A 17,509-nucleotide genomic window follows, 5' to 3' on the forward strand; every position below is an offset into this window, starting at 1 on the left:
GATATTATATTTTCTCTTCAGTAGTTATAGTGGGTACAGTAGCTAAGTAAGCTCTTATTTCGATTTTGTTACTTTCTCGATGAAATTGTATATGCATTTTATTCTTTGATCTAATCTCTACAAAAATAATTAAAAGAATCAAATGAAAAAAATCGTGAGATTATAAAAGTATCTAAGATCGCATCATACTGAAGTCCAAATGAAGCAAAGTTTTTTTTATTTCTAGTTTTTTTACAACTCCCAATCGCATTACATTTTTTATTTATTTAAAGTAAACAAAAGAAGAAACTTTTTTTTGCATAAATATACTAGGTAGTTGATTTCAGGTGGAAGCAAAGGAAATTAAAGGAAAGTTGATGATTGGAAAAATTAGAATAAGGCTCTTGAGTGAGACATAAGGGATATGGTTATTCTATCCCTAGTTACTTTCTTCTTCGACAAGTTCAAACTAGGAACTTAAATAATTATCGTGCCACGTCTCTTATATTTTTTCCCTTTTAGATTGTAGAAGCAAGTACTTTATATAAAGAGGAATAATGGAAGGACTTCTTAATTATTTATTTTTTATTCTACGAATTAAATGAAATAGGACTATGGTCCAAGTTACGTTATGTATAGTGGGAAGACGGGATATACATAGTTCACCCTTCATTGGTTTTGGGTTCAAAGTTTTTTTTTTTTGTTTTTTTTTATGAATAGAAAAAAAATTTAGGATGCAGTAAAAAAAAAAAGAGTTTAGGCAACGCAGATTCAAATTTATTATTATAGCAATAAGTTACGAATAATGGATGAATATAAGAAAAAAATTATTATTGTTTTTTTTTCTTTTTCCAGCGTAACCTTTTACGTTAAGCCTCTTTAGTTGCGAAATGCTCGAGCAAGGAAATGGCTGAGTTCGCCAGGAAGGAAAGAAGCATAGTTATAAATGTATAACTCATGATCTTTTTTGTATTGGCTGCTACACAAAGAACGTTTATTTATAATTTTAACAATTCTTTAATTTCAATATTTTACAAAATATATTTAGATTAAATGACAATTAATATATTTGACATATCTTTAATTTAAGACTACAAAATTCAATAGCTTTTAAACTTTCTTAAATTTCGTATCAAATCAAAATAGAACAAATAATTTTGTATCAAGTCAAAATAGAACAAATACTTTTATATCAAGTCAAAATAGAACAAATAAATTAAAATATAGTATACTAATTAATAGTCTAGGCTAGTCACTTATAAGCAATAACAAATAATAACAACAATAACATACTCAAAAGTATAATCCCACAAGGGGATCTGAAAAAGATTTATAAAATGTATATAAATTTTATTTCTATTTTTTATGTAGAGATATTATGCCGGATAAATCCTCGATTGAAAAATGAGGTCTAATCTAATTATTTCTCAATAATATAATTAAAAAATTATTATTATCATGAAATTTGAAAATTGGCAATTAAAATTTTATGATAATATTCTGAAATTTCATGTGCAAATGTGTCCATTAAATTATCTTCACTATAACGGCTAGAAAATCGAGATCGGGTTCTGACTTATTAAAACTTAATAAAACATAGAGCAGCTTTTTTCATACAAGACGGCGTGTTTTATTCTTTCTTTCTCCCTATATAGTAAAAAGATTAAACAGAGTTGGGGAATGGTCACTATCCCTTCTGAGTTCTACTAATCTTGCAAATGAATATAAACAAAGCAGCTGCTTCTTACAGCAACCATTGGGATTCACGTGTATACTATTTGGAGTTTCTTGGAAGCCCATCGTATCAAGGTAAATATAATGGCGGAACCAAAATATTTATTAAATGATGTCAAAATATAAAATAATAAAATACTTGTTGCTATTAGGATAGTACAGAATTACACTTAACTTTCAATTTGTGTGAAGAGGTATCAACACTTATAAATATATTCATTATATCAAATTTTAACCTATATATATAATATAATTTTCCGATAAAAAGTTTCGCTTGACACTCCTTGCCCGAGCCCTTGGATAAATATATGCCTCAAATTCCTATTGTGAAATGTTTCAATAATAATATCGTATGTCTAATTATTATTTTTAATTATTGTTATAATGAAATATTATCGTGTATATAAATAATATAGAGAGTAGTTAACAAACAAGTGAAATTTAGTGAAATTTCATGAATTGAAGTCGAAAAAAAATAAAGTGTAAGGCAACTCTTGTTTCTATTTAATAAAGGAGGTATAATATGGTATAATTTAATATGAAATCAAATAAAATATCGTTATAATAAATAAGATGGTTGTTACAGATAAATTTGATTGAACCTTTTTTTGCCCACTTGTATATTATCCAATTATTTTACTATTGGGTGAGTTGTCTTTTTCTTTCCTTGATGTCTTTAGCTACTTTTTTGCTCAATGCCAATGTAATCAATTGAAAGGATTTAGCAAGGCCAACTGTAAATTAATACCTCTGTGGTTCTATAGTATATGCCAAGCAAAAAAAGGGACAAACGAATTATCAATTGGACCCATAACCACCAATCATGAAATACTACCGTTACCACATCATATCATCGAGAACACGGGCACCTATGATTAAGTAAAAAAAAAAAAATTAGAAAAAAAATTGACTATTTGTTTTGTAAATGAGATAATTTTGTTTTCTGTTTTATTTTTAGCACAAAGATGCATTTACTATTAATTAAGTAGCTCCAAAATACTGTCACAGTTAGTCAAATTGTTCAAAATACTCTTTTCATAAACGATTTCTCGAAATAGATATGGTCAATTGTTCTTATGAACAATTCATAATATGACAATTTTGTCCTCCACTGCCCACAACTCAAAAGCAAAATTGACCATTGGTTTATCCAAGATGGAGCACCAGTAGAAAAAGATAATAACAGTACCAAAATTGCATAGGTTAATTTTAGAGTTAATATTTGAAAAGGTCATTAAATCATGAAAAATTATCTAATAAAGTTATTAAACTTTATTTTGTATCAATAATTTTAATTGTATCCTATTTTAATTTTAATGAACTTTTGCTAAATATATCTTATAACTAGATTAGCGGAACATGGGGCTTTATTTTCATTTTGGAAAAAAGTATTTGAATTCTTTTATATTTTTCCTTTATTTATTATCTATCGGATCATGAAAACTTCTACAATTATTTTTCATCCCAAAACTTGCTTCCCTTGGTTGTTACTATCCATCTTAGTTTTGACATTTGTTATAGTAGAGTAACGTAGAAAAATAAATTATTCAAATAATTGAGAAGGTTTAAATAAAATTATGAATGATTGAATAAGATCCAAAAAAATTATGTAGCTTCCACCGTATCAGCCAAATATAGAAAACTGTGAATGAAAAGAGTATATTTGAATCAATAGAAAATAAAAAATCTTTATATATCTATAGATGAACATAGGGTCAATATAAAATAAATCACTTATATTATGTGTATATATTTGATTACTTTTTTTCCTTTCCATTTTGGTTACAAGTGGGTTCAATTTAATAAATGACGCAAGGTCAATGTTACTGCGTTCGAGTAGTTCCTTGTTCACTAACAATATTAAGAAATCATATGCACCCGAGTTCAGTCTCGCCAATAATGGTGGAATTTAAAATTCAATGATCAAGCCTCAGAACATTTACTTTTTAATGTTATGATAGTTTCGAAATCATTATTATGGATTTACCTATAGAACAAATAAATTTTATTTATAAAATTAAAAGTGAAATAATTTTGAACGGTCACATTACACTCAATAAATAGAAGAGCAGTGCTAAATACTTGGTGAGAAAATTTTCTAAAAAACTTTTCGATAAATATTATTTTACGAAGTTCTGTAGAAATTATTAACGAAAAGAAATTTAATTTCGTTTTCAAAAAGATTTTTGTAAAAGAATGTTACGTGACTAAGAAATTGTTGGAAAAGTAGCTCCACCGCTAGGGTCCTACCATTGTCGGTGGAATGAGAGAGTCCAGCTAAAGTTAGCCAATTTCTTGTTAATCTTCTCCACAATCATCGCTTACGCGTATGGACTTGATTTGCTCGTGACCCAAACGGGTCCTACATCTAGCCATGTTCCAGCTGTAGGCTTTGCCATCCATCGAAGACAACAAATCCCACCTCCAGCTAGAGAAATCACCTCAGACTCCGCATAGCCCAAAACACCTGACGTGGTTAGCCCATTACCTAATCACATGGCCTATTGGGCCCATATTTTCTTCTAAATCCAGCCTGTTAAGAGGCTAATTTTGTATGTTTTTGCATGGACCCACCCAGATGTCGACCCTCCTCTAGCCGTTATGCCTTGTTGTTCCACATCTTTAATTTGCCTACTTATATGCACTCAACTTCACGCTCTTCAGCCACAATCAATACCCTCTCTTTCTGCTCTACATTTTCTTTGATTAATATAAGCCACAATGGATAGAAAATTTGTATTTCTAGTGTCAATTTTGTGCATTGTAGTGGCAAGTGTCACGAGTCAGACACCACCTGCCGCAGCACCAGCCAAAGCACCCGTAGGTGCTAAGACTAGTACTACTCCACCTGCTGCTGCCCCAACTAAGCCCAAATCTCCTGCTCCTGCTAAAGCACCAGCCTCGGCCCCACCTACAGCTGTTCCTGTTGCTCCAGTAACTGCTCCAGCCGCCGCTCCCACTACCCCTGTTGTTGCTGCACCCGTATCAGCACCAGCAAGTTCTCCACCAGCTAAAGCACCAGTACAATCTCCACCACCGGTGGCTGCACCAGTACAATCTCCACCAGTAGCTGCACCAGTACAATCTCCACCGGCTCCTGCTCCGGAAGCAGCTACACCGCCAGCCGTTTCTACTCCACCGGCTGCAGCTCCAGTTGCAGCACCTGTTGCTTCTGAGACAACTCCGGCTCCGGCTCCTAGCAAGGGAAAAGGAAAGGGAAAGAAGAAGGGAAAGAAACATAATGCATCACCAGCACCTTCTCCCGATATGATGAGCCCACCTGCACCCCCATCCGAAGCTCCTGGACCTAGCATGGACTCCGAATCTCCCAGCCCATCTCTTAACGATGAGGTACGTCATCTCATGAAAATCTCTTCAATTCCTAATTATTACTTTTTAAAGTTTTGATCTTCTTTTCCTGCCGAAGATATGATGGATTATTAGTGCGCATCCAGATCTAGTTACTAATGCATACAACCAATTATTATTCATAATATAGTAGGAGTAGTAGCTTATGATTTACACTAGTTGTATACTGCGGATCTAAGGTTCGCGCGGTTATGATTTGGCTGAGTTCAATAATTTTGATCAAATCCTAAATTTAATTAATGTAAATTGAATCAATATCCATAAGTTGAAATTTCGGGTAGTGAAATTCATTTTTATATTAATTAACTGTAGTTGATATGCATATAGGTGCATTAGAGAACAATGTACAATCTATTAGCAATTGGTATGAATAGGGTGTCATAGCGAATGTTAGCATCCGTCGGTGGCGAGTGATGTAAGTCAACTAAAAGACATTTACGTTTTACAGCTTTCACAATTTGGTCTTTTTTTATAGGCGGCTCCATCAGTTGTTCATGATGACATATCATGAAGATGTGACTTTAACTTTTACAACCTGGTTCACAATTGCACATTGTCTTACTTTCAAGTGTGTTTAAGTATTTCTGTGTTGGGCAAATTTGTTGGGTAATACTCTCTCCCCGTCCCATAATATTTGTCTGATCACTTACTAAATTAACATAAAATTAATTAAATTTTTTTCATTTACTCCTACAATTAATATGCTTTGAAAGTTTAAATAAATTTTGAAGATCTAATTTTTTTTAAGAAGCTAATTAATATGAATAAAGATCAAAATAGTAAAATTATTAATTTATTAATGATTTCTTAATTATCATGTAAAATGTTATGATGTTATGGGATCATATGGTGTCTGTGGAAGGTCATTAATGGCTTTCATATATTAAGGCTTATATTAATTGTAGTATTACTTCAAGACCAAATAATAATAGGTTGGAGAAAGAAACATTAAAGGTCGCTAAGCACGAGGCAACACAATGATGTAGGGTTAATCAATGCACATGCACGGCTTCTACTGTGTATTTGCATTATTATTATGACTACAATACATATTGTGGATCTGAATTTTACTCTTTTAATTATTTATAAATTAAGAATACAGATTTTAATACAATATTGTGGGGATCTAATGCAGAGTGGAGCAGAGAAATTGAAGATGCTGGGAAGTTTGATAGCTGGATGGGCTGTGATGAGCTGGCTCTTGTTTTAAAGAGTTCATTATTTTGTACAAGACATATTTTGTCCAGTACTTTGATGATATTTGACATGTATAATTTTATCTTTTGGTTATTTATGGTGCTTTATGGTCAAGGGGGTCCTCATTTGGATCCGCTTAGAGATTTGGCCACATTGGCTCCTTTTTTATATTCTTTCGTGGAGTGTAAGGGTAGAGATTTGTACTAGTCTTCACTACTTTACTCCTTTTGGACTCGCACTTTCCTCTATTACATAGATTTCATTTGTTTATTTGTCCATTTCTGATGTCACCACTTACTCTACACTGCATTTAATGAGCATACACATGATCCTTTTTTCATCAATTACTTCATCTGATTTAATTTATTTTTATTAATATCATTAGATGCAAGATTTAAGAAAATTAAATTACTAATATAAATATTATTAATGTCAATTTTACTAATGCACGATATTCAGCATGCATGCTATCAAACTACACCTTAGTGATTTTTCAAATTTCAACTTGCGATCATTAAAATTTTGTGAAGGGGTATCTGTGTACTTAGCCCTAGCAGCAATCATCTAACGTTAGTCGAGTTTATTTATAACTAGTGAGTAGTGAGTGAAAACTCTAAAACTTGTGAACGAGTCAAAAAGCAATTCCTAAATTTATCTAGGATTGGACTTTGAATCAATCTTGGGAAAAAGTAAATTAAAGTAACTTGTTGATTACTTAATGCATAAAAAAATAAAACCACAATTATTTAACCAGAAACGTCTGTTGTACGTATCAACTTAATCATCTTCAAACAAAAACCTTTTATATTCGGTTTAGGAAAGAAGATCAAACACAACTCTATCATGTTTCTTAAATTTAACAATACGTTTTCCCTTTGTCATATCTATTTTTATACATTACTTTTCGTTACCACTCACCAGTTATTTTGCTTTACGTGTATTACGAAAGAGAACAGAGAACAACAAAGGAAGCAACTGACGAATATAAGAAAATAACACTCACATGGTAAATCGATGTTTAGTCGAAAGCAGAGATTTGAAAGGGAATGGACTTGGTTAATAACATAGCTCTTTACTTGAATTCGAACTGAAATTCATAGGGATACTTTAGGTAAAATGTACACTTTAGCCATCTAGTTAACTAACATGGCCAAAGTATACACAACCTCACTTCGACTGTTTATATTGTATATAGATATGTATAGTGTAAGGACATTTAGAAATATATATAGTATTACCTATATATTGAGTACGTATTTTGTAAACCAGTAAGGAGAATCTTTCTATTTTTTTCGTTTTGTTTTGTTGAGGCACCACGCGCCGATCGAATTGACTAAACCAATGCAACAATCAAGAAGAATAAGGCGATCGAAAAGACAAGATGACCCAAATACATTGGGCTGTAATTTACTAGAGTGAGCACGTGGTTTATTCTAAGGGCAAATTACCTTTTTACACAACTTCCCCTAATATATTTACTTTTACTCCCATATACACCAAAAAATTTCCAAATTCCCTCCTTTTCCTTTCTCTCTCTAAAATCACTGATACATCCGCCCTATCCCTCTTTTCTTGCCCTAATTTGCTACTTCAAGTGTTAATCAGGTTCCAAATAAGGTAATGTATCAATCTTTCCTTATATGAAACTTTAATTCATCCTCATTCAATATGATTTCTCCTAAAATTTGTATATTTTGATTTCTTCTGAAAATCTTTTGATAAATCTTCTAATTTTTTATCATTTGCTTTCTTCTGTAAATCTATCTATTTGTGTTTCTCATACTTTAGCTTATACATATGGATTCCGTTCATGGTCTCAAACAGTCCACTAAAAATCAACGAATTCTTGTTTCTCCCGGGTCTGATTCGTCTTGGGAAGGTTACGACGAAGTTAGATCAAAACATCGTAACGATCCAGCAGTGATGAATAAGCTACGAGAGAATTTGAAGTCAAAAGCTACAGTTAAACATGCACCCAATGAAGTAGTCAAAAAAATTGAAGGGGTTACAACACGCCCTAATCTCCCAAAGGTATGTGTTCAATTAAGTTTTTTTGTTTTAGAATGCATTTTTTGTGAAGGTTTTAATGTTTCTGATACATATCATTTATGTATCAGATACATAATATCTTTTTAAAAGGAAATCTTTTGGAGGTTTTTTATTTCCGATACATCATGTTTAGGTGTCTGTTGTTTTAATTTTTAATGATTCTGATACATATACATTTATGTATCAGATACATATTATCTTTTTCAAATGTATTTTTTATGGAGATTTTATATTTCTGATACATCATTATTAAGTTTTAGTTTCTGTTGTTTTAATTTTTAATGACTCTGATACATATATATTTATGTATCAGATACATAATGTATTTTTCAAATGTAAATATTTGAGATTTACTATTTCTGATACATCATGTTTTAGTCTCAGTTTATGTTATTTCAAGTTTAATGAATCTGATACATCTACATTTATGTATCAGATACATAATGTATGTTTCATATGAAATTTTTTGAGAATTACTAATTCTGATTCATCATCTTTAAGCCTCAGTATTTGTTATTTCAAGTTTTAATGATTCTGATACATATATATTTATGTATCAGATACATAATGTATTTTTCAAATGCAATTTTTTTTGGGATTTACTATTTTTGATATACCATGTGTAAGTGTCATTTTTTGATGTTTCAAATTTTAATGATTCTGATACATATACATGTATGTATCAGAATATAATATATAATTGTTTCTGATACATCTTCTGTATGTATCAGAATCTCATCTTATGCATCAGATATCTTAATGCATATGATACATCGTATCCATGTATAGAGTTCAAGTTGTATTTAACTATTTTTATGTCAATGCAGGGAATGAAATACGTCATCAAGAAGATCCCGTCACACCCATTGAGATTCGGAACGGCATATAGGGCTAATTTTCTTGATGATTTTGAATCATCAATAGGTGAAGAAGGTATAAAGTTATTTAGGCAATCTATATTTGGTCACTACTTAGATATGTCAAACTGCAACTTTCAAGGGCAAATCATCAAATGCCTCTTACTTCTTGAGGTAGACCAAAAAAACAAAGAAGAACTGCACATTCGTCATGTGCAGGGTAATATACTGCGATTTACAATAAATGATTTTGCTATCATTACTGGTTTGCGATGCACCGGTAATATGAATGACTTCAAGTATTCTGATGATCAAGCAAGTAGATTATTGTCTTTATATTTTCCTGGTGCCAAAAATGGGGTCAACAAAGCTCGTTTCGTTGAGCGTTTTCTGGTTGGAGGATGGAAAACAAACGAAGATGCCGTTCAGATGGCCATTCTCTATTTCATCCATACTTTTGTTTTTTCTCAACTAGGTGATGCACCTATATCAGTTGATGATTTCAAGATGGTAGAAGATGGTAGTTATGAGCAATATCCATGGGGGAAATTAGCATATTCAAAATTGATAAAAGGAATGCGTCAGGAGTTTTCAAATGCCAAACAAATGTATCGTCTAGGCGGCATGCCATACGCTCTGAATGTTTGGATATATGAATGTGCATCTCAAGTTCCCTCTGAAATTGCTGTAAGAGTGGGTAATAAAATTCCCAGAATTCTTAACTGGCGTGTTGTCGCCGTGAAGCCAAAATTTGAGACATTCATGTCTACCATCTTCAGTGAGGTACATGCTTTGAATATTATTCGTTTATGCACTGATTCATTATACATAAAATCTAAGATACATTATATATCCATGACCTTGATACAGTATAATTTGATTCATAAAGTGGATGTATCAGCTCATATATTTATGTATCAGGATATAAATGTATCAAGATATAATGTATCTCATACATATACTTTATATAACCTTTCTGATACATATAATGGTATATATCAGAAAGGTATTTACAGCTCATGAAAACTCATTTATCAGTATTTACAACTCATGAAAACTCTATCTTATGTATCAAATTATAATGTATCTAGAATTACATCTCATGATACATCTGCATGTATGTATCAGATAATGTTGTTTTTCTATCAATTTAGCATGTATGAAGGAGTAATGTTTCTGATACATCATGTCTATGTATCAGAATTAACATGTATCAATTATTCATTTTTTTTGCAGTATCCATGCTCCAACATTGTCCAATCTCAACATGAAATGGAATCTATTGTCGTTCATGACAGCCAACGGAAACCTGAAGATTCAACATCGGCTGCCAAGGTCAATTTCAGAAAACCTCATGAAGTCACTGGATTTGAGGACTTCTCAACAACACCACCCACTGAATTTTTAAAGAGATCCAGGGATGTCGCTGAGACATCTTCTCCACCTTCTTCCAAGAGAATGAAGACTTCCCCTGCTAAAAAGCCAATTCAAGTAGAAACAGCCAACATGCACAAGGATTTCATACCACCAAATGAATCAGAAAATCTTGTTTCTCCTGACAATGAACCGGGGGCAAAGTCACCAAAGGAATCAGAAAAGCCTGTTTCTCCTGACAATGTACCAGGGGCAAAGTCAGCTTTAGGAGGTGAATCTTCCGGTCATTCGGATCGAATTATTCATATGCAATTCAAAGCATTGAAGAAGTCCATAAAGAAGTCTCTAAAGAGATACGTAAGTTATTACTTTAAGATGTATCACGTACAATATACTTTTAATTAGGTGATACATTCTGATTTTTCATATACATGTATCAAGGTTGACCGGAAGTTCAAGCGTTTGGAGAACAAAATGGATTCAAATCACATTGATCTTTTGAAAGCCATCGACAGTATGGCGAACCGAATGACTGGCATATCATCTCAAGTTAAAAAAGATGATTTTGATCAATCATTCCATGTGGTTGAACAACAAGAAGCACCTACTGAATTGGAGGTGCACAATTTTGCAAATAAATCTGACCCACCCCAAAAAAATGACAAATATAATGTCCAGGAAGATATTAAGGTACATACATCATGTAATATTTGATATTTATGCTTTTAAATTTCTGAATAATTTTCATTGTCATGTATCAATTGTAAATGTTATTATGTTTTCAGGGACCTGAACCATCCACCATGATAAATCAGGTGGACAACATATCGGAACAAAGCATTTTAGCAGATGTTCCTGAATTATTTGATCAGCAAGTTTATTCTGATACATTAAAGGTAATGTATCAGAAACAAATTGATGAATAATTTGATTCTGTATATATATTTTGTATAAGCTCTACCTCTTTAAATATATATATATATAGACATTTAGTACATATATATCATAAGTAAATGTTATTATGTTTCCAGGACGATGAACCATCCGTCAAGGATGTATCAGCACACCAAATGGAACCACAAAGAGCAGATACTGATCAGCTTATTGCTGATTCTGATACATTACAGGTAATGTATCAGATTCTTTATTGAGATAAAATCAACATTATTAATTTTTTTAATGACTTTATACATTACGTGTAGAACACTGTAAAGAAAGATGGAAGAGTAGCTGATGATAAATCTGCCAAAGTAGAAGAGCAAGTCGAGGAGATTGAAAAAGAAAAAATCAAACCAAGCACATCAGAATCCAATACTTCAGCACCATTTTCGTCAGAAACTCTGGATGTGATAGATGCTCTAATATACGGACTTCCATTACCAGCCATGCCATTGACAGCTGTTAGTCATGAGCAAGTTCAGGATGAATGTCTATTACGCGATAGCCAGCTACCAACCACTCTTCCATCAAAAGCTAATGTATTGTCTGACGATGCGAAGACACCATCTCGAAGAAGCAGGATTCCTTCGAAGATCTTACAATCGCCGTATCTTTCAAACTTTGGGTCGAGTGAAAAGGAAAAGGAAAATTTGTCAGATGTTACGCATCAGACACACCCTTTTGAAGGTTTTGGTATATGCTATCAACCCCCTTCCGAGCTTGTCACAGAATACTCTGAATGGATAGATAAAGGACTTCTAAAATCACATGGCAACAAGTAAGTATGACATATTCAACTTATACCCATACAAGTCGTGTATTATATTTGTTATGTTATTAAACTACAAGTTTCCATTCAGGAATTCGAAGGAGGATCATTACAGATCTAAGTGCTCTTCATTCGGATTTGAAAGAATGGACTTTGTTGTGGCATTTCCTAAAGATAAGAACTGGTTCTACCTAATGTCACAGCCGGACAGATGCTGGAACGATGAGGTAAAAATTTCATCATAAATAATATGATACAACTCATACTAACTACCTGATACATACATATTAATGTATCTGATACATAGATAGATAAATGTATCTGATACATACATAATCTGATATGTGATGCTAGTTGTTATATAACTAATACTTTCTTAAAATGTGCAGCACATCGATGTAATATTTTACTACCTTCGGAAGAAATCGAAGATGCAGTTGAGCAATCAGTATCGATACACAACGACAAATTGCATTTTCAAAAATTACATCGAATATGCACACACACGCTACTATCACCTTCCACCTAACATTTCTACACAAGAAGATATGGCAAGGGCCACTGTTACAGCTCATCAAGAGAGATCCGTGAAGAACATAATAAGAGGTTTCTCAATACCAGCCGGTTTGCCCTGGCATTTGGTAGATGAGGTATACATTCCAGTAAACTGCGACATGGATTTTCATTGGGTTCTTGCGGTAGTTGTGTTGAAAGAGAGGTTGATACGTGTGTATGATTCATCGCCTAGATGAAGAAGTAGCAACCCTTTCCAAGAGATCCAAAAGATAGCAGCAATGCTACCAACATACCTGCAAGACAGTGGTTTCTTTGACAACAACGAACGTACTGATTGGTCGTCTCTTGATTCATACAAGGACAAATCAACCGGTAATATGCTTGAACCACATCACCCATTAGCAGTTGAGTATGTTGAAGGAATTGCGCAACAGGGAAGTGGCAGCTTGTGAGTTTTAACATCGGCTATGTATACCTAAATCATTCATATGTCAATTTTACTTTTTTTAAATTCCTGTATTCCTTTATTTGCAGGGATTGTGGAGTTTTCCTGGCCATGTTTGCTGAATATCTTAGTGATGGAATTTCTATTCCAAGTACCGGACTAAACGCTGAATTCTTCCGTTCAAGATATGCCGCACTCTTATGGAGATATGGTTGTCAGAAGGCCATGGATGGTTATGTTAGCGATAACGACGATCCAAAAAAACCAAGGAGAGACATATCTCCAAACCAAGGAGAACTGATTGATGTTCAATAATTTTTTTTTGATAGTACACATTTTAGGTGATTCTGATTCTTCCAATGTATCTGATATATAAACTGTAATGTATCAGATTTAGTATATTTTAATATTTCCATACCTCAGATTTACTATGTTTTTCTCTGGTATCAAAATGGAATATAAATTCAAAGTTTATGTTTTATACTCTACTGTATCAAACTTGTATCGAGTATAATATTCATAAGTGTCACATTTTGTGAATTCTGATACATGAATCAAGTTTTTTTTATTATGATACATCATGCACATGTATCAGATTCTCATTTCTCAATATTTAATGATTCTGATACATTAATTTTTTTGCATAAGAATTCTGTCTCAAGATTTAAAGTATATGATACATCTTGCTTATGTATCAGATTTGCATTTATCAAGATTTACTGCATATGATAATCTACAACCTATATCAAATAGGATCTTATGTATCACCAACAACTTTTGTGTAATTATGGTTGTCGAAAAGACAAGAATGTTTATGTTTGGGAAAATAACGATACAAAAAATAAACCATGTGAGATTTGTCATTAATCCAAGTCATGGCGAACCGATGGAAGTCCTGTATTTTATTTTAAAAAAATTGTAGCAATAAAATGTTCTAATCTTGATACATAAATAAATTGTCACTAAAAGATTTTTATATTTATGTCACGTGTCAAATTCAAATATAAAATATAATAATAGATGTTATTTTATGATTCAATTAGAATGTACACCGAGATACCACAAACATCATATCTATTTAGGAATGAAATTACAAGTCTTTCTGTTGTGGCCTTCGTGGCCACAACGTCCACAAGAATTTGTGCTACTTGTTATTTTCTCATTAGCAAACTTTTTTCTCCCTTTCTTTGGTCTTCCTGGCATCCTTTTGTATATTGGCGGCAAGACAATTTCTTCCAAAATTTCCTTCGGAGCAGTCCAGTCTTTCTTATCTGGCATTGGAACCATTGGTAATTCATAAGTATTTGCCAACGCCTCTGGTTTGTAGTAATCAGAACAATATGGGTGCAGGTCAGTAATGTTCTTGCTCTTCAACACTGCAATTGCATGTGGACATGGTATCTCGTCTAGTTGAAATCTACCACAAGTGCATGTTTTTCTCTCTAGACACACAATGTATCTTATACCTAATTTGTAAACAGAATAAAGATACTCTGATGAAGCAACAACCTGCAGGAATTATATTTCAAATTTATGTATCAGTATTGCTTCCTCACATACACAACTATGTATCAGAACTGATGTTAAAGGGTAATAATTATCACAGGATATACATATCAGGTGAATCAACAATCAGCAAGAAATAAATTTCACATATATGTATCAGAAAGTACGTATCAATTACAGAAATGATGTATCAGAACTGATGTATCAGTATGTATTTTAAACATGTTATGTTTATATGTGTCAGTACTTATGTATCAACTACACATTTTGATGTATCTGAATTGATATATCAGTGTATAATGAACACAGGCTTTACTTGAATGACGAAGCAACAAACTGATATAAATAAACTTCACATATATCTAATAGTACTTATGTATCATCTACACTAATAATGTATCTACACTGATGTATCAGTATATATTTAGAACAATTTATGCATAACTGATTAATCATCAGCCTGAAGGAAAATAATCTTTACATATATGTATCAGAACTTATGTATCAAATATAGAACTTATGTATCATAATTGAAGTTTCATTATTTAATTAGCACATGTTATACATAACTGATGAATCATCAGCCACCAAGAAATAAATAACACATATATGTATCATAAAGTATGATTCAATTACAGAAATGATGTATTAGAACGGATGTATCAATATATATGTATCAGAAAGTATGTATCAGAAAGTATCTATCATGTATCTACACTGATGTATCAGTATATATGCGTCAGAAAGTATGTATCGTGTACCTTCATTCTCGAACACTTGATCGTGTTTGAAACTAGGATATCTTCGAATTTTCTACCCAAAGTATGTTTTGTATAAGATGCTATTTCTCTATTTTTGCAGTTCCAAGAACCAAATAACATTCTCGTTTGCTCCAAAAAGTCAATTATAGGCAGCTCTCGTGCTTCAACAAGACATCCATTGATACATTCTGCGATGTTAGAAGTCATCATTCTACCCCTGTTGACAGTGGCATGAACCCTTGACCACTTTTCGTATCCTGCATTTTTTAAATATTGTGCCACCCGTTGATCGATTCTTTCAACTTTGGCCATTAATTTATCGACTTCATCTTTTCGGTATGCCTTGGCCATTGAATAGAAGATGTCACTTAGTACAGCTTTGCTCCTTCTGTATTTAGTACACACATTTTTTCATATATGCCATATGCATGCAAAATGAGGAACATTGGGAAATACCATGCTTACACTCTTGATTATGCTTTCGTTCCTATCTGATACAACACACATATTGTCCCTCTCTCCAAATGCATTCTTGAAATTCTGAAAAAACCACGTCCATGATGAATCATTTTCCGTATCAACAATACCATACGCCAACGGCAATATGCAACCTAATAAATCAATAATAGCGATACAATAGTTATTAGAATTCATCAGAATCACAACAAACGTGAAAAATGAGATGACACACTATTATTCAATAAGACACAGTATAAGAAAGTAATACCTGCCCCATCAAGTGTGCTAGCTGATACAAACGTCCCTTTATAAGGTCCATCAAGATGTGCACCGTCAACAACAACTACTGGTCGACAAAACTGAAACCCCCTCATCAAGGGCCTTAACGCTATGAACAAATACATGAATTCATCAGTTGATGACTTGTGCATACTTATGTACGAATTTGGATATACGGTTTTTAGAATATGTATATATACAGGCAGCTGTCTATATCCATCAGCAGGTTTTCCCCTTAACATCTGCAAAGCATGCTCTTTTGAACGCCATGCCTGTTGATAGGTAATATCAATTCCATACGCTGATTTAATATCCTCTCGTATATTATTAGGGGTGACAATTCTCTTATGATTAACCAATTTAGGGGCTGTGAATGCACTAACAAAAGCCTTTGTAGCATGAACTTTGTTGAAAATCCTATCTCTCAGTGCACATGAATGTTCACTATTGAAATATCTAACTTTGAATATATCCGTTTTTTTCCAACATGAAGCTTTCATTCTCCAACAACATCCTTCTGAAAGGCATACTATCACATAACTGCATTTGTATTAAAAAAATGACATGTATCATATCAATATTTTTTCATTTATAATATGAACAAATACAGTGACATACTGATAGGAAGTGTGTCAACCCATGTACTTGATACATGCTTCTTTGTATGTATTGTTAAAAAAACATCTGATACATAGAGTATTATGAACCTGATACATACTGACAGCATTATTATCATTTTTTAACTGAGTTACAGGAATGTAGTTTTGATGTATCATGACATGAAAAATTATTTTATTTTAAGAATGTATCAGATACATACAGTAATATGTATCTGATACATACTGTTGGATACTATCCAACATCAAAATTTCCAAATGCAGAAATGGAGTTTTGATGTATCATGACATGAAAAATTATTTTACTTTAAGAATGTATCAGATACACACAGTAATATGTATCTGATACATACTGTTGGATACTATCCAACATCAAAATTTCCAAATGCAGAAATGGAGTTTTGATGTATCATGACATGAAAAATTATTTTACTTTAAGAATGTATCAGATACACACAGTAATATGTATCTGATACATACTGTTGGATACTATCCAACATCAAAATTTCCAGATGCAGAAATGGAGTTTTGATGTATCATGACATGAAAAATCATTTTACTTTAAGAATGTATCAGATACACACAGTAATATGTATCTGATACATACTGTTGGATACTATCCAACATCAAAATTTCCAGATGCAGAAATGTAGTTTTGA

At 32.5% G+C, this 17,509-nt stretch overlaps 2 protein-coding genes and 1 pseudogene across 2 annotated transcripts; 2 read left to right on the forward strand and 1 right to left on the reverse strand.

Moving 5' to 3' along the window:
- The first annotated feature begins 4,360 nt into the window (after positions 1-4,360).
- Positions 4,361-6,557, forward strand: LOC129874244 (lysine-rich arabinogalactan protein 18). The gene is made up of 2 exons (XM_055949504.1): positions 4,361-5,064; positions 6,218-6,557. The coding sequence occupies exons 1-2, from the start codon at positions 4,435-4,437 to the stop codon at positions 6,290-6,292; spliced, it is 705 nt and encodes a 234-aa protein (XP_055805479.1). The 5' UTR covers positions 4,361-4,434; the 3' UTR covers positions 6,293-6,557.
- A 2,613-nt stretch (positions 6,558-9,170) lies between these two features.
- On the forward strand, positions 9,171-13,543 carry LOC129872740 (uncharacterized; annotated as a pseudogene).
- Positions 13,544-15,480: 1,937 nt separating this feature from the next.
- LOC129875027 (uncharacterized) lies at positions 15,481-16,488 on the reverse strand. Its single transcript, XM_055950460.1, has 2 exons — positions 16,223-16,488; positions 15,481-16,106 (listed from the first exon to the last, which is right to left on the reverse strand). Exons 1-2 carry the CDS (start codon positions 16,473-16,475, stop codon positions 15,907-15,909), a joined length of 453 nt encoding a protein of 150 aa, XP_055806435.1. The 5' UTR covers positions 16,476-16,488; the 3' UTR covers positions 15,481-15,906.
- Between the last annotated feature and the right edge of the window lie 1,021 nt (positions 16,489-17,509).

Source organism: Solanum dulcamara, chromosome 11, assembly GCF_947179165.1.
Source record: "Solanum dulcamara chromosome 11, daSolDulc1.2, whole genome shotgun sequence".
NCBI classification, from domain to species: Eukaryota; Viridiplantae; Streptophyta; class Magnoliopsida; order Solanales; family Solanaceae; genus Solanum; species Solanum dulcamara.

What these genes read in the sequence shown, in the direction of transcription:
- LOC129874244 (XM_055949504.1), top strand. Translation starts at nt 4,435, where the DNA reads ATGGATAGAAAATTTGTATTTCTAGTGTCAATTTTGTGCATTGTAGTG. An exon ending in GCCCATCTCTTAACGATGAG is followed by an intron (nt 5,065 to 6,217) that starts GTACGTCATCTC and finishes GATCTAATGCAG; the next exon opens with AGTGGAGCAGAGAAATTGAA.
- LOC129875027 (XM_055950460.1), bottom strand. Translation starts at nt 16,475, where the DNA reads ATGTTAAGGGGAAAACCTGCTGATGGATATAGACAGCTGCCTGTATAT. An exon ending in TAGCACACTTGATGGGGCAG is followed by an intron (nt 16,107 to 16,222) that starts GTATTACTTTCT and finishes TTGATTTATTAG; the next exon opens with GTTGCATATTGCCGTTGGCG.